Raw genomic sequence first — 18,008 nt, 5'->3', positions numbered from 1 at the left:
AGTGCAATTAAAGAAAAAAAACAAAACAGTTTTAATAGGGAAGAATGGTAGACACACAGACACCCTCTCCTGAGCCTGGCTCTGCTAGAGGTTTCTTCCTTTTCCTTCCCCCTATCGCCAAAGTACTTCCTGATAGGGGGTCATCTGATTGTTGGAGCTGTATTATTGTAGAGTCTTTGCCTTACAATATAAAGTGCCTTGATGTGACTGTTGTTGTGATTTGGTGCTTTGATATGGTAAAAGTCAGCTTTGTTCTTTTTTATGATTAGTAATTGTTCAGCTTTTAAATCATATCGTATGTGTTTGTTTGTTTGTCCGTTGCCAACGTTTAAGTAGCACGTAGGTGGAGCTTCTGTCCTTTCTTTTACCGCAGACTGCTTTAGAGCAATCTAAGTATAAAGTCTAAGTCTAAATATAAACAGATGTGACATAAAACAGCACTTGTGTTGTGAGCCAGTGTTGGTGACACAGTTAAAAGAGGCTGTTACAAAGGAGGCTGTGTTGGTGCTGTTTCCTCCTTTTTATGCCCACACACCTTTGAAAGTTAGAATGAGAGCAAACCTGATTTGACTGCAGAAGCAAGTCTGTCCTCCACCATTCACCAATCACATCCGTCTGCACTGGGGTTTCCCTGTTATGTAATTATATAGCAAACTGTGAAAGTACCTGTCAACACGTTTACTTTTATCATGATTGTGGCAAATTCGGACAACAGTGGATCATGTGGATATATTTGACAAGAAGAAACCACTTAGAATAAGAAAAAAACCCTACATAGATGTTACTTTTCAGCCACAATGAAGATCAATTCATTCCTCTGTTGCCTTTTATATGGTAAGTGACTTTACAATTTTACCACTTTAAGCTATATTTAAATGGTAATTTCAGTGCATTTAATTCTGCATTCAATGCTTTCAATTTTAGCAGGTACGCTTACTGATGGAACCATAATCAATTTAGAGGAATTCGAGGGGAGAAGTGTCTCCTTCCAGTGCCCACACAGACTCGCAGGGAGCAACAACAAGTATTTCTGCAAAGATCCATGTATAAGCACAGGAGACATACTACTTACTGTAGAACCTGGCAGAAGAGCAGAGTCAGGGAGGATTGCTCTGGTGGACTCTGGGGATGGATCCTTCACTGTGACCTTCAGCAATCTCCAGCTGTCAGACTCACAGAAATACTGGTGTGCTGTGGAGCGGACTGGTTTTGACACATATGTTGAGATACAGCTAACAGTAAAGAAAGGTATGTGTATTATACAATCAGTTTTAAATAAAATGCATTAATACCCTTAAGTTCTGTAAAGTTTACACATTCATATTTCACTAGAAGAGGAATACATTTAAATTTAAATTTACCGTACAAGTATCTTACCACTGCTGAAGTTATGTTACAGATAGACGGTATAAAATAATATACTAATAATTAATTTTAAAATTTTCATAATCCTTTGGTTCACTTTTTTTGTCTTTTGGTTTGACTGGAGCTCACAAGACTTACAACTTCTTTTAGCTCTGAAATTTCTATTATTTTGTATTTTCCTCTTTATTCTATTATTCTCTCAAATCTTTTTAGATAAAACATATTAGAGTATTTTGAAAAATGCAGCTTTTCTAACTTATCATAGTGGATTTAAAATTATTTTTTAAATCCATAAATCATCTCTTGAAAAAGGCATTACACACTTTGGTGGGGCTTTCTGGACAAAAAGACTAAATTCTGAACATTGTTGGGCTATTCTGTTATACCTGTATGTAAAAAATACACTGCACCCAAAATATTTCATAGTTCAGCAACACTGATCAATCTAATAAACTTAAACCTACTCCATCCTTCCTATTCTGGTATTTTAAAGAGTACTTAGCAGAAATATTAAGCAACCTAACTAATAGGGTTGCAAACTCCCAGCAAAAAAAAAATAGGGAACCACCCCCCACCCTCCACCTCATGATGCTTAATCGATGTAATCAACTTTAATTTGATACAGTGTGAAAAAAAAATGCACAGAAGTAAATTATTTTTCAAGAATAATTAAATAGATGCAACATCTTTCTTCTACAGCATAGGTGTCAAACTCTGGCCCGCGGGCCAAATTTGGCCCTCGAAGCCATACCAAATTACTATTAGAGCTGGCCTACTGGTATTATACAGCTAATATATATATTGTTTAGTATTAAGCTTTGCTTGTTCCATATTCAGTTTTTCAGCAAAACTTGTTTGAGTCCATAAGAAAAGATACATTCTTATATCTGGAGGAAGATTTTTTTTTCAATAAATATTAATGTTAGCCCGCGACTTTGTTCCAGTTTTGAAATTTGGCCCACCGTGTATTTGAGTTTGACACCCCTGTTCTACAGAATTGCAGACTGCACAGATGGTATCTTCCCAAAAGAAAAAGTAGTATAGCTTACTAGGGTATATTAGACTTAACAGTTACTATATACAGTAATGGACTTCTATATATTATACATAAGATTAAAACTTTGGGTGCAAGATTCAGACAATTATTTATTAAAAGCTAGACATTTTAAATGAGAATAAGAACTAAAAGTATGTCTTTGTGCCCCCTTTTCCCTGTTAATGCCCTATCGGGCCCCCTGGCTAAACTTTGCTAAATCCGCCCCTGCACAGTTACCAGCCGTCAGCTATGTAGAAAACGATCCTGGTGTAGAAAGTAATATTAAATAAATTCTAACAACAGATTATCAAGCTTAAACATGCTGCTGTTGTTCAGCCGCTGGTTTCCTCTTTCTGGCGCGAAGTGGGCCAAAAACAAAGAAGAGAGACGGACTCACGACAGAAAAGCCGATCAGCTGATCATTAAGCAGTTTCATGATTGAAGTAGCAACAGGAGAGGGAGGAAGAAGAGGCAGTCGCTCCATATATTGGTTGTTAAGCTTAATGTGGGAATGCTTTACAAACATTCAGAGATGAACTTACACACTTGCTTTACTTCTCTGTGGGATAACTTCCTCCGAGATGAAATGCTGGTTTGGTAGCGAGGCTACAAATACACACAGCCGCTCTATCACGTGAGCACACTGCTCCGAGGTGCTATGGTTATGAGCCGAGTTACGCCATGTCGTGCTTTTTTGATATTTAATGGATCGATTACATTTTTTTATTTCTCTCCGATATCGGATCCAGTAATTTACGTCAGTATCAGACCGATACCGATACATAATATCGGATCGGTCCATCTCTACTTTAAATTCAGTGCCATTTGAGCACCCAGCCATCAGGGACATCAGTCATTGATTTTCAGGCTCTCTTGCCCACACAGACTTTTTTAGATTCTTGAGGAACTAGTTTGAAAGTGTTCCACAATTTGTGGACATTATTTTTTTTTAGATTGGCTAACCTCTGCTTCCATTACCTGGCCTCTCTAAAATACTCTTTGTATACACTGTCATGGTGGAGATGTGTTGCTAACTAACTTAAATATCTGGAAAGCATTCCTCCAGCTATTTTATTTTTATAACTACTTAGTTTTCCAGACTTTTGAGAGATGTTCCATGTTCATTTTAACCATTTGATATTTTTTGTGTTCCATTGTAAATAAAATGTGAGTTCATAAGATTTGAAAATCATTGGATTCATTTTTTTTTTGCGTTTTACAATTATTTACGTTTACAATTATTACATTTATTTAAATATTACATACCATACATTTCCTGTATATATTGTTTACAAAAATAAAAATACCAATAGTCTAAATGCCTCTTACACCATTTCTTTTTATACAGCTGTTAAAATTGTGACAACGGTCATACCTGATGTGTCTTCCACAAGGACATATCAGAATACCAACACAACACATTTAACAACAGGAATAGACACCACAGAGCCCACTAAACTTTCAACAGGTATCAATATATTTATCAATCCTTATTCATATGAATAATAGATAACTTTATATGACACAATATTCCAATCTGTCCTACAGCCCTAAACTTCACAGCAGAAGAAGGACCTAACATCAAAACAGGTAATGCTTACTTTGATAATATCATTTAAAGTGTTTGCATGAACAAGACCTGAAATGTTCTTGTTTTCATCAGGCACCATCGTGTGTGCTACTGTTGGTGGTGTTGGTCTGATCATTATCCTGCTTCTGGCAGTATGCTGCAGGAAGTCCAGAAAAACCTCAAAACTTAAACAACATGAGTACTGCAACAGTGCAAACAAAAGAAAGGTATGAACTCAAAAAATGTACGTCAATCTGAAAGCTGTGCTTGTAGTACATAACTAAAAAGCTGAATTTACAGGAATGTAGTGAGTGTGTATCAACAGACATTACACTGTCTGGATTCAGAATGACTAATATACCATTAGATAAAAAGTTACCACTACCACTCTCATGGCATTCAACTGAGAATTTTAAATACACTGAAAACTGGTAGAAGCCTTGCTCTACCTGCAGCAAAACCAAGTATGTCTAATAGCATCATTGATAGGCATTGTTTAACAATTTTACATCTCAGTTTTATTTGTAGTAGAGTCTTGTTAACTCCTCAAGTATTCCTCTGCCTGAAAACCCTCGTCAAAAAACATGTCTTTTGGATGGATCAAATTCAGAGCTTGTTTGATAGCCTATCGTGGCGCAACTGAGTTAAGCTGAACTAAGTTTACTCAAGGTCATGATCCAGTGGGTTTATTGTCAATCACCAGACTGCATAAAGCGCAATGCGCAAAATTGCAATAAAACAAAACAAAAACAGTGCAACACCAGAAAAAGACACAAGACGGTGCAGACCCAACAGTGCAATAGAATGTGCAAAAGACTGAGCGATGTGCAAAATGTAACTGATATATGAAGGTGTGCGTGTGTGTGTGTATGAGATCGTGCAGATAAGTGGTTGGTAGTGACATGTATGAAGGCATGCGTGTGTGCGTATCTGTGTGTATCAGCCCAGTCACTGAGTGTTCAGGAGTTTGATGGCTTGGGGGAAGAAACTGTTTTGCAGTCTGACAGTGAGGCCCGAATGCTCCCGTACCTCTTGCCAGAAGGCAGCACAAGCAATTCATTCTGAGCATCAAACCGTGCATACAAGTAGTTCAGCGCATCTGGTACAGAGGCGTCACCGTCGCAGGCAGGTGTTGCCTTCCTGTAGTTGATGGCCTGGATGCCCTGGTACATGCACTCATACATGCCAACCCTCCCGATTTTTCTAGGAGAATCCCAAATGTCAGTGCCCCTCCCAAAAATCTCCCAGAGCCACCATTCTCCAGATTTTCTCCCGATTTTCCAATAATGGCAGTACAAACACCCAATAAATGCAAGTCCCATAAGAATGTGCTAATTTGTTGTTTCTTTTTCACTTACCAACAGGTCAGCTGTGGTTATGATCACAATAAGAAGAGGACAAAGTGTAGGAAAAAGTCACCTAAGAGTTCTTATGTACCTACTCACCAACAAAGACAGGATATACCAACATCTGATTCCCCAGCAAGTGTACACCTTCACATCTATGAAAACATCTCTTTCCCCCAATCTTCCTGAATGTTCAGGATATTCATATTTTGCTTCTTCCTTGACGCCATAGCTGACACCACTGCACACTGATATGAGTAACCCAAATTAGACTAATTATTATCAACCTCTTAAATAATATAATATCACAGTGATGTGTAGTTCACACTGAAGATCTATTCTATTCTATTCTATTCTATTCTATTCTATTCTATGCTATTCTATGCTATTCAAGTGTTCATGTAATAAACGAATGATATGTAGCTTATACATATCATATATATATTGTTTTTTTTTTTAAATTCATCCCAATGATAGCATCCTTTGACTGAAATTAAGTGTGTATACACACTGATGTCAGTGTCCTCTCACTTTTCCTGAATTGATATCTGATGCCCACAGCATCCGCTGGATCTTGGAGCAGTCCCCCAGTTCATCTGAAACATCACTTCTCTCTTTAAGACCACCCTGTAAGCTAGTGGTTCTCAAACTGTGGGCAGGACTCCATTAGTGAGACATGGTACTACTGCAGGTGGGGAGTGAAACAAAATCCAGTAAATATGATTTTGGTTTGGAGAATAAACAAAAGTTTACTGATGTACTTAAGTGTGGATTACACTGCACAGGCAGCTGCAGACATGACAAATGAGGTGTCACTCCTATCATAGTGCTTTGAAGTCGCAAAGTAACCATGTCTAGTTGTCACATTGTAGTAGGACCTGGAAAAACTAGTCCATGCATTCATCTTTAGTAGGCTTGATTACTGTAACAGCATCTTTACAGGTCTACCTAAAAAATCAGTCAGACAACTACAGCTCATTCAGAACTCTGCTGCTCAAGTCCTCACTAAGACCAAAAAAGTGGACCACATCAGTCCAGCTCTGAGGTCTTTACACTGGCTGCCTGTCCGTCAGAGGATAGACTTTAAAGTTCTGATGCTGGCCTATAAAGCTCTGAATGGTTTAGGACCAAAATACATCAGTGACCTCCTGACCCAGTATGAACCTTCCAGATCCCTCAGGTCATCTGGATCCGGTCTTTTATCAGTTCCCAGAGTCAGAACCAGACACGGAGAAGCTGCATTCAGCTTTTATGCTCCTTATATCTGGAACAAACTCCCAGAAAGCCTCAGATCAGCTGAAACACTCAGTTTATTTAAATCCAGGTTGAAGACTCACCTATTCTCAGCTGCATTTGAATAAAGCACCAAATCCACACTTTTAAGCTTAAATTTCAAAACTTACACTAACTACTGATTTTATCTACTGTTCTGATTTTATCTGTTTTGATTTTATATACTGTTTTGTTTGTTTGTTAATTAGTTAAGCTTAAATTTCAAAACTTACATTAACTACTGATTTTATCTACTGTTCTGATTTTATCTGTTTTGATTTTATATACTGGTTTGTTTGTTTGTTTGTTTGTTTGTTTGTTTGTTTGTTTGTTTGTTTGTTTGTTAAGTGGGTTTAGAGCTCTGGGTAGCTCCCCAGCTGGGTCTAGACTGGGTCTAGAGAGTATTTTAAATTCAGGGAATTTAAAATAGAAAGTAGCTCGTCCACAGAAGGACTGGTAGCTCCCCTTACGATAAGGGTTCAGATCGCGTGAACAGGTGTGAAATGTGTGTATTTAGTTAGTTTGTTTGTTTGCTTGTTATAATCAATTTTAAATCATGCTTTTTATTTGTTTTTGTTTCTAATGTCTCTGTAAAGCACTTTGAATCACCTTGTTGTTGAATTGTGCTATACAAATAAATTTGCCTTGCCTTGCCTTGCCTAGTGTCTTCACTGATGACGCCACGTGGTCACAAAACAATGACAGGTACACAGATGTTTGTGCAAAGCCTTAGTTCACTGTCTGGTGATGAAATTCCCATTACTCTGACACAAGTGGACCTAGGCAGATGCAGAAACTGTATCATGCCCATAAAATTCAGTGTTGTGCGGGCAAACATTAAAGCCACCTTTGTATTACTGGTCTTAAGCTGAGGTGTGATGCTTAGAGCGTCTCTTTGTCAAAACCAAAATAGCATGCTTATGGGTGATGGGAGGGGTGGAGGGTAATGATTTGGGCTAGTTTCGCAACTACAGGACTTGTTACTGTTACTTTTTGTAAGGTGATCACACACACACACACACACACACACACACACACACACACACACACACACACACACACACACACACACAGAGAGAGAGAGAGAGAGAGTATTGATTTTAAACCTGCAAAGGAGAACATTTGCCACAACTTTTGCCATTACAAAGTTCAAAGTAGTGTTCCAGTAAGCACTGCACACATGTACTATGGTTCCACCTTTGCACTCTTTATTCTGATGCCTTTTAAAAAATATGGCTTTAGGTCACATTTAAACCATTTTAAAGACTTCTCACCCATTTAATTCACACTTGTGTGTTGCTTGTTGTTATACATACTGCAGGCGTGTATAAAAGTCAAAGACTGAATGTAACAGCCTGCTCTGTGGAAGAAACTGGGCATCACCTTTGTCTCTGGTTATTATACAGGAAGCAAATAGAAGAGTGGAATTACCTTTATAGAGTTGTATTTTATTTGCATAGACATAGCAATAACTGCATATAACTGCTATTGCTATGATATTAGGTCAGTTTTGTTGCATTATTCCTAAGCAGATAATAAGCAAATATAAGTATGTAAGAATACTTGAAATGGTGACAATAAAACATTTTCAGTTTTTGAAGTGGCTCTGCTTTGAGACTTTAACAAAAATATTTTAGTACACTATGCTCTTTGACTACATCTATAGTATTTGTATACTGTACACATGATGTGTTGAGGACAGTGATAAAGTCAGAGAAAAGCAGTATAAACACATTTGTGACATAACATCTCTGGTCACATGAAGTCAACCAGAAATATTTCTTGAATATAAATTCTCTTTATTGAATGGTCACTACAGTCACCAGATATCAGTTCAACAGAACGCATTGGGGATGTGGAGGTACAGCTATAATTCTTCTATATAATGGGTCAAATATAGACAAATGATAACAAAAATTATACTCCATAAAATCAGGTGCTTTCCAATTTGTGAAAAAGATATGACTAATCTGTTTTTATAAATTAGAGATCTATAGAATCAAAGTTTGATCTTTACTTGGAAATGTTAGTCTGGAGAAGGGAAAGACGTGCAGTCCAGCAATTACACAGAATCTGCCAAAATTCCCTCCATTGATAGCTGTCAGCACATCTAATGACATAGAGTAAAAATGAACTTTGATAGTTATTTTGGCAAACCTTATTTTTTTCTAATGTATAAACAAATGTGAAGGAAAATGGCATTCATGCTACTACCACAAAGAAACTGTGTAACAGTTAAAGGAGGCGGAGGGTCATGAAGGATGTTGTGTACATGTCAGATTGAAAGAGACTATAGGACCTGCTCCTCCCTTGATGTCTGCCCCCAAACCTTCAAGAGTGAGATCAGTTTGCGTAAACAGAATGCAGCTGATATTTTAGCCTGCAGGATTGGGTCTGTTCTCCATTTGTGGTACAAGTGTTTAACTTTTAGGCTGTAAATGCAGAGCCCGTAACAACCACTTAGAATGAGAAGGATCTACAGAGCTGGCACTTTATCAGCCATAATGAAGAGCATTTTTTTCTTCTCCTGTTTTTTATATGGTAAGTGACTACCTAAAATTAATACATTAATTAATTTAAATGCTCAATTTGATGCCTTATAGTGTCAAATGTAATGTCATTTGTTTTAGCAGCTGAACTAACAGAAGGAGTCATAATTAAAGTAGAGGGATTCGAGGGGAGAAATGTCTCCTTCCAATGCTCGCACACACTTGCATGGAAAAACCATAAGTATTTTTGCAAAGATCCATGCACACGCATGGAAGACATACTGGTTACTGTAGAATCTGGCAGAAGAGCAGAGTCCGGGAGGATAACTCTGGTGGACTCTGGGAATGGATCTTTCTCTGTGACCTTCAGTCATCTCCAGCTGTCAGACTCACAGAAATACCGGTGTGGAGTAGACAGGCCTGGTTTGGACTCATACATTGATGTACAGCTCACAGTAATGAAATGTACGTGTATAATCCTATTTCTTTTAGCTTGATTAAAAATGCATCACTACAGTGGATTATATAGCTGTATCTAAAGGTTGGTAAAGTTTTACATACTCATTTCTTACTAGCAAAAATATATTACAAACAACATTGTTACAAACTCTGAACATAAATGCTGTGATTTTTTTCCGCATGTTAAATACTTTCAAGTATTTAATATATGAAAGGATAATTAAAATATTTAAAAAACCGGAGGTACCTAAAACATAAACCACATACAATACAAAATAACACCAAAACACAGTAACTCAAAAACACTGGGTCAAAATGACCCAGTACTATGACAACAATCAGAAAAACATTATATTGCAAAAAAAGAACTACTGACATGAAAATGTAAAGTGTTTTTTAAATGTAATTTAGTGAAAAAAAGAAGAGAATGCTACTTTATTTTTGAATTTCATGTTGAAGTGAGCAAATATCACAAGTTGTACCAGAAAAAAACCCCAAACAAAAGTATCCAACAATACTCTAATCCAAATAGAAAAAAAAATAACTGAGAAAACATTTTTGTGCACATTTTTTTCCTTGCGTACTTCGATATCAAAGTATACTAAGCAGATAATACTTTTGACAAACTCTAGCATTTTAATGATTTCATTTGTATTATTTTTACAGAACTTATCATCACTCTAAATAACTCTTCTACCACTTCTTCTTACACAGCTGTTGAAAATGAGACTGATATTTCTTCTACATTGCCATATCCAAATCCCACCTTGAAGCAGTCCACAACAGGTATAAGTTCTGTCTGATATTATGCATTATAAGAAGAAAAAGTTGTATAAAGGCTACATGATTCAAGATTTCTTTTTAATACATCAGGCAACATCATTTGTGCTACCGTTGGGGGTGTTATTCTGATCTCTGTCTTGATGATGGCAGTACGCTTCAAGAAATCCAGAAGAACATCAAACAATAAACTACAGGTTTACACCAACAGAGCAGACACCAGAAATTCAAATGAAAGCGAGGTATGAGTTAGAAAATGGAAGTCACCTGTCAGGAAGAAGGAATATAAAAGAAGTTATATATATAAAAAAGCTTTCTGGGTGGAATTACAGAATTATATTGAAAAGTAAATCATGAGAGTTATACAACCCCAACTCTGTACCAAAACCACTTTCATGTCCTTCTCTTAAATATAATGGCAAAACAGGAGGTGGTTGTCTGAGATTTTCAGACACTGGGACATGGGAGAAATGGTTTGTCTGGCTCTATTACCAGATAAGCATACCCGGAGGGCACTTGCTAACATTTTTATATCTCAGTTTACTTCTATTAGAGCCTCTTTGACTCCTCAAGTATTCATTAAATGGCCAGTCAACAAAACTAAAAACAAAATTACAAATCATGTCAAAGAAATTGTCTGGCTGACGGCTCCCTTAAAAATGCACCTTGTTTTTGTGTGTTTGTTTGTTTGTTTGTTTGTCTTTAATGGATTAAATTTGACTAAATTTGTTTGATAGCCTATACCCCATGCTTTCTGTCTTTCAGTTAAACTAAGCAGAGCAAAGCCAACTGGCTGCGCATAAACTTTTATATTTCTACCAGTCTATAAGTATATTTAGGTTTCATATATAGGGGCTCATTGTCGGAGCTCTTTCTAAGTAAAAGTCTTATAGAAGTATTTTAGGACCGGACAGGTCAGACATGTTGGTGAGGTTAATATTCTCTCACTTGGTACCCAGGCATCATACCAACATATTGGTGTCCTACCAGGAGAGCTATGGAGTGAGGCAGATCTGGGCACCTTTGCTTAGGCTGCTGGCCATGTTAAATAGACCCCAAAAATGGTAGAAGATTTATGTTAAGTGTGCTTACTATAATCGATCTAATAATCTATCTAATAATCTCTGTGTGTCTTTCATACTGTATCATTAAAAACTTTGGATTTTTATATATATCTATATATCTCAACACTTTTTTGTCACTTTTTAATAGGTCAGTTGTGGGTACAATGACACTGACACGAGAACAAACAACTGTAGCAAGCTGTCTGCAAGTTCTTCTGTCTCTACTCATCAACAAAGATCAGATCTACAAACATTTAAACCCACATAAACCAAATGCAGCACACTCACTGCTGTCTATAAAGCCATTTATTTCTCCAGCCCTCTGGCAGGTTCAGGGTATTCGCCCATGGAGGGCTCAAATGAATAATAATAACTGGCATCTACATTAATGTCTTGCCATCTTTAATATATGAAAGAACCTGTGATTGCAGGAACCTCAGGAAGTTAAGTTATAATCTGTACTTTTTATGGACATTTGGAGACAAATACATTTTCCAATTATGAGCAACACTTGTTTTCATTCTAATATGCCTATACACTGAATTAAAAGTTATTGTTTCCACTCCATGTCTGCTGTGCTCTGTGATCACAATGTGATGTTAACTATGGGAAAGCATGGATCCATCATGCCTTGTATGAATGGTTATCCTTTAATGACCATGTTTTATTTTCTCATGGCTGCTTCTAGCATGATGTCACGAAGCTCGTATCATCTCAACTGTTTTCCTGAAAGTGGCAATAAATTCTCTGTAGATAAATGGACTGCGCAGTCATCAGATTTCAATCCAATAGAGAACATTCACATCCATTCGTTTTCCATTTTAAAAACTGTTTCCAGTCACAAAGTAATTCACTGATAAATGTCAGTGCATCTAGTGACACGCAGCAAAAATTAACTTCAATAGTTAATTTTGAAAAACTGTTTCTCAGTGTAAACAAATGTGGAGGAAAGTGACATTCATGCTTCCTCCACAGAGTAACACTGTGTGTGGCAGTTCAATGAGGCTGAGGGTCATGAAGCATGCTGTGTATGTATTGAAAGAGGTCATTGGATTGGCTCATGACCGGCTCTTGTTTATTAATAAATATATTTCATTTGCAGATGCGTACAGTGGTGCTATAAGCCTTTAACTTTGTAACTCCAAATGCAGAGTCTGTAGCAACAACAGAGCTGGCACTTTATTCCAGCATTTCTTTCATCTCCTGTCTTTTATGTGGTAAGCGAAATCCTAAATTTATACATGAATTCATTTAAATGTTGAAGTAGATGCTTTCTTCTAATAACGTGAATGGCTTTAGCAGCTGCATTGACTGAGCGAGCCATAATCAACAACAGGGCAGATCTGAGCAATGCAAACAAGAGAGGTATGAATCAGATACTGCTATCAAAGGCAGTGATCAGGGTGATCTCTAATCACTGTGAATAAAATAAAGCATAAAACATATTCAGGGGTTGAATTTGCTGGAGCAAAGTGAGAGTAAGTCATTAGAAGTTGTACCAGCTGTGTTGATGTTATGGATTTTGTGTTGTGTCAGACAACCAGCTGTTTGATGGCTTGGTTTAGATTTGTCTGGAATAAATCAGAGCTAATCGCAAAGATATATGAGATTTGTGTAAATTTTATGGAAATTCCTTGACAAGTGGATTCTCCGGGTATTAAAAGCTTCATCTGAAATCTTCGTCACACTGAGGGTGTATGCTAAATTTCACTGTGGTTATTTCTAATTCACCACTGTAGCTGCCTGTGTTTCTGTAACACAATTTTTTTTTGCATTTGAATATAAAAAGCTTGTTCACATAAGGTTAACCAGGTCTGAAATACCACTTCATATGGTTGACTCCTCTGGTTAAGGTCAGGGTAAGAGGGAAGTTCAGTAGATGAAGTTTAGTCACTGTAGTATGCTGTGGTGCGTTTGTTTTTTACCTTCATGACCATACTTGTGAATATTGTGGTTGTTGTCACAGAACAGGGGTTGTATTTGCAATTAGTGAGACCTTGTGAAAATGTGAGTAATGTCATGTCTTTACAGATACTCTGTCCTCATATAACATGCCAGATACTTGGATTTTTGTCCCTCCCAGGGGTCATATTAATAAAGACACTGTGAGGGTCAGCACTGATATAAACAACCCCAAATAGACTTTATTACTGTAAAACGGTGAAACTTCTTTTTTTTTTTTCTTTTTTTTGAAACATAACACCACACTGATCTGTAATTTACAATGAAGAGCAAAAGGGAAGTTTCAACATTTCTTGCATGGGTAGTGTTATAGAAGCCATGTTTACTGGAGAAGCAGATGGATAGTGATAAATTAAAGAACAGGACACAAGCCAAAAGACAGCTTAAACTGAATAAAAGACCAAGAGTGGCAGGACAAACTAAACTGTCTGTGTTTTATACCTTTAATCTTTTACAAAGAAATAATCTTTAAATACTATTTATCCTTTTCCCCCCATTTTTAACCATGTTCAGATGAATTACCTGGTAATGGCCTCAACAGTAAAATGATAAATGTTTCACTCGCTTGTGTGAAGTGAAAATGAATAGTATCTGAAAATAAACAAATACATGTCTTAGAAAGTGTTCACACAGTTTAAACATTGTTTTTATGTTGTTCACAGAACAAGCTATATCCAGTCAACATCCTGGGTAATCAAGAGTCTTGTTTGGGGCCTTCTATCAATTATTTTTGAAAGAGTGTTGATCATGCATTTTTGCATTTTTCCATCAATTTTGATAAGATCGCCAACACCACTGGCTGAAATGCAGCCCCCAAAAATATCAAAGCCTCCACCACATTTTACAGATGGGTATACACAACTGGAACCAAACTTTTCAAATTTTGGTTCGTCACGTTTTTCTTCCTTAAGCATTACTTTTTGACACCCACCCTTCCACTGAGACCATTTCTCTTGAAGCTTCAACAAGGCCGGGTGTGTCTCACAGCTCCTATGTCAAAGTGTTTTAGCCATTTAATTTCATAATGTTCATATATTGCTCATTTGTCATATACAGTTTCAGGCCTGCCACCTTTTCCCTCCATTTGTCCAATTTCCTCATATTTTTTTCAAAAACAAACTACACACCATACTTATTATGCCAGGTTTTTAATACCAGCTCTTTGGGTCTCATATTGTTGGTATTAAAAATTTTTTTTTAATAACAACAAACTTTGTCATCATGGGATTTTTTTTTGTAGAATCAACTAAAGAAATGGCAATAAAGTGTCTTTTTACAACAGGCTGCTAACAAAGTGCTTAAAATGATGAGAATGGCACTTATCACTGGCAGTATTTTAAATCACAAATTAGCATTCGTATCTATATACTGTCCAGATGAGCCAGACAGAGACTTTTTTTTACCTATTTTGCCAACGCACTATTAGAACAAAATGACTGTTCCTTAGTGTTGGGAGATGACTTCAGTGCCGTTATTAACCCTGTTTTTGATAAATCTAATCCAGATGCAGCAACTAATCTCTCATCCACTCTGCTGAATGCACTCATTAGAGATCTCACCCTTATCAATCTCTGGCGTATGCAGAACATTGACACCAAGGATTACACATTCTTCTCCAATAAACACAAGACATTCTGTAGGATAAATTACATTTTTGTTAGCCCTTGCCTAATTTCAGGTAGTACTTCTATTCAGCCAATCTTGTTATCTGATGACTCGGCCTTATTATGCAGCATCGACCTGCCTAATACTAAGACTAGGACCCCTAGGTGGTGACTGAATACATCGCTGTTAACCAACCCTACTCTTCTTAGCATGCTTTAGCTCCAGCTGAAAGATTTCTTAGATATCAACACCAATGTAGACATTGACCCACAGGTCTTATGGGAGACTACAAAATGTTTTATTCATGGTTTTTGCATCTCATTCTCCTCTGTGCTGGCAAAATCAAAAGTTGCTCAGGTCTCTATTTTAGAAAATCAAATAGAATTATTACAGAATTCACAAAAAAAAAAGTTAGATTACCAGTCTACACTCCTAGCATCACAGACAGATGAATACAATGCAGTAACCTTATCTAAAGCAGAGTTCATCTTCCATAGAACCAGACAGAAGTACTATTTTGAATCAGAGTGTCCTTGTCATCTGTTGGTACTTATGCTTAAACAAGGACACCCATCCCAGTAATAAAAGCTGCAGATGGTAAAATTGCAACAAACCCCCAAGCAATACCACTGCCACTTTTATATTGCTTTTTGAAAATCTGTATAAATCAGAGATCAATTTCAAGAAGTCTATCTGTAAGAGTTTTGACAGTTTGGAACTACCCCAAATCTCACAAGCAGCTCAGGACGGGTTGGAGGCCCCATTAACTCTGGATGAGCTGCATAGAGCGCTGAAAGGTCTAAATAAAAGGCTAAATCTTGGAATAGATGGCTTTGGGATATGATAGACTCACTTATGCTTGACTCTTAATTTTGCAATCCAGAATGTCTCTTTCCAGAGAGATGAGAAAATAGCACTTATTACTCTTCTCTTAAAAAAGGTAAAGGATCCTCTGAGTGATCTAGTTTCAGACCAATATCCCTACTCACAACTGATCTCAAAGTATTAGTGATGTCTCGAATGAAATGGCTCTTAGAGCCGGATCTTTGACGTGAACAATGCGGGCCGTGGGTTTTTTTTTTCTTTCTCTCACCCTCTCTCTCGCACTTTTTTCCGCTTCACTCCGCACGCCAGCCTTGTGCTTTGTGCTGGGAAGAAGGGGGAGGGGCAGTAGTTACACTCGCAGTAGTACAGGAACAGAGAGAGAGAGAGAAAGAGAGCCAGGGACAACAACGTCACATTAGAAAGGTATAGTAGTCATCCACAACTATTTTCAGTTGCAGATGATAAAGGATTCAGAAAGTTTAGTCATGCAGGCCCATATGACAGAGAATGTGCATCTTCTTTTTGTTTTCATATTTTAATTTATATTTAATTGTGTTGTAGTTTGCAGGAAAAAGCTGGAAATTTAAATAGTTAAAAGTTGAAATGTGAATAGTTGGTTTTTGTATTATATGATTTATTTATTACATTTTATGTGGAGTGAATAAATAAAAGTATATTTACGGTGGCCACTAGAGACAAAGCACGTACAAACTCCGAAGCACATAAAAACTCAAAACACGTACAAAACACAGCAGAAGTGCTACAGGATGCTAGGGGCAGTGTTGAGCTTTTGTTACCTAGTGGCTACACAAGCCAGCAAGTAAAATGGCCTGCATTTGTATAGCGCTTTTCTAGTCCTTAAGGACCCCAAAGTGCTTTACACTACATTCAGTCATTCACCCATTCACACACACATTCACACACTGGCAATAGCAAGCTACATTGTAGCCACAGCTGCCCTGGGGCGCACTGACAGAAGTACCAACGACCGGATTTGGTGTGTGGTAGTAACAGGTAAATGAAATTTTTTTTTTTATTATTTGAATATATATGAGTGATTGTGTATAAATATACAAACAATATGCTTTCAATTGTGTAATTTAAGTGATCTAGGAAGCTCTGTTTGGGAAGTTCAGTTAATGCTAGAAATGTGTTTTGGAATTTGTACGTGTTTTGTCTCTAGGGGCCACCGTATATATTTATATATAAACATATATGAATAAAACCACTTTTTTTGCATTAGTAATTCCTTTTGTGCATAATTTCATATTGTTGTTAATAATAAATTAATTAAAGCAACAAAACAACCTGAATAGCCGGTTCTCTAAAAAGAGCCGGAAATCCCATCACTACAAAGTATGTGCCAAGTCTCTCGCATTGCGTTTGGAAAGAGTTATTCACGTTTTAGTTAATGCAGACCAGACAGGATTTATCTGAGGGAGGCTCGCATCTGATAACATAAGAAGGCTGTTGCATATCATAGATGCCACAGATGGCTATCATAATCCATGTGCAGTATTCTTACATGATGCGGAGAAAGCCTTTGACAGGCTAGAGTGGGAATATACATGGACAGTATTAAAACACTTTGGGTTTAAGCAGAAGTTTGTTGCAATGATTAAGACAGACCATTCACCCTTTGCAAGTGTACTAACAGGGGACCTTATTTCTCCCTTGTTTACATTCAGTGTTGTTACATCCCCACAAATGAGATCTAGGGGAAAGTGTGGGGAGCGGTAACAAACAGGACCGGAAAAGAATGAAAACGAAACCAAACAAAGGTGTTTAGCATATATTAAGGTTTTATTACAAATACTCTTAACACAAAGAGACAGCAACACCACTTTATCAATAAGACTAAATAAGAAAAAGATAACAACAGCAAGAAACCAACTAATAAACAACAAAGCAAAGTGCACTTCCGAGGGCCCACAGGCCCACCCTTCGCTAGCAGCAGCAAGCTCTACTGCTGTTGAGGCCCACACTACTCACTTGGCGCAGTTACTGTCTCCACTGCTCCCAACACTCCACACCACAGGCAGCACAATCACACAATAAGACCTTTCAATCACCTAGAAAGCAATGTAGAGACACAGGACAACCACCCTGCACCACACAGTTCTTCCCAAGTAACCTCTGAGAGGTAATTGCTGACTGAGTTCAGGTGCCAAACGAGGGAAATGAGTAGCAGCTAGGGCAGAGTAAAAGAAAGACAGAGGGGAGGAGCAAGAGAGG

At 37.3% G+C, this 18,008-nt stretch overlaps 2 protein-coding genes across 3 annotated transcripts; both read left to right on the top strand.

Moving 5' to 3' along the window:
• The first annotated feature begins 435 nt into the window (after positions 1–435).
• LOC120717039 (CMRF35-like molecule 9) lies at positions 436–6,291 on the top strand. The gene is made up of 6 exons (XM_040004838.1): positions 436–834; positions 925–1,248; positions 3,750–3,869; positions 3,950–3,991; positions 4,065–4,198; positions 5,336–6,291. Exons 1-6 carry the CDS (start codon positions 798–800, stop codon positions 5,504–5,506), a joined length of 828 nt encoding a protein of 275 aa, XP_039860772.1. The 5' UTR covers positions 436–797; the 3' UTR covers positions 5,507–6,291.
• Positions 6,292–8,976: 2,685 nt separating this feature from the next.
• Positions 8,977–11,936, top strand: LOC120717033 (CMRF35-like molecule 9). Of its 2 annotated transcripts, none has more exons than XM_040004828.1 (4): positions 8,977–9,130; positions 9,223–9,543; positions 10,252–10,323; positions 10,411–11,936. In XM_040004828.1, exons 1-4 carry the CDS (start codon positions 9,055–9,057, stop codon positions 10,563–10,565), a joined length of 624 nt encoding a protein of 207 aa, XP_039860762.1. In that variant the 5' UTR covers positions 8,977–9,054; the 3' UTR covers positions 10,566–11,936. The 2 variants fall into 2 exon arrangements, with proteins under 2 accessions (XP_039860762.1, XP_039860761.1); XM_040004827.1 differs by having other exon boundaries at positions 9,220–9,543.
• The last annotated feature ends 6,072 nt before the right edge of the window (positions 11,937–18,008 follow it).

This window comes from Simochromis diagramma, unplaced genomic scaffold, assembly GCF_900408965.1.
Source record: "Simochromis diagramma unplaced genomic scaffold, fSimDia1.1 OVJJ01000487.1, whole genome shotgun sequence".
Classification (NCBI taxonomy): domain Eukaryota; kingdom Metazoa; phylum Chordata; class Actinopteri; order Cichliformes; family Cichlidae; genus Simochromis; species Simochromis diagramma.
This window is presented reverse-complemented; position numbering and strand designations above follow the sequence as displayed.

Coding starts and splice junctions, on each gene's coding strand:
- LOC120717039 (XM_040004838.1), top strand. CDS start 798: ATGAAGATCAATTCATTCCTCTGTTGCCTTTTATATG. Junction 835..924: donor CCTCTGTTGCCTTTTATATG/GTAAGTGACTTT, acceptor TTTCAATTTTAG/CAGGTACGCTTACTGATGGA. Junction 3,870..3,949: donor GCCCACTAAACTTTCAACAG/GTATCAATATAT, acceptor TCTGTCCTACAG/CCCTAAACTTCACAGCAGAA.
- LOC120717033 (XM_040004827.1), top strand. CDS start 9,055: ATGAGAAGGATCTACAGAGCTGGCACTTTATCAGCCATAATGAAGAGC. Junction 9,131..9,219: donor CTTCTCCTGTTTTTTATATG/GTAAGTGACTAC, acceptor CATTTGTTTTAG/CAGCTGAACTAACAGAAGGA. Junction 9,544..10,251: donor ACAGCTCACAGTAATGAAAT/GTACGTGTATAA, acceptor CTTCTTACACAG/CTGTTGAAAATGAGACTGAT.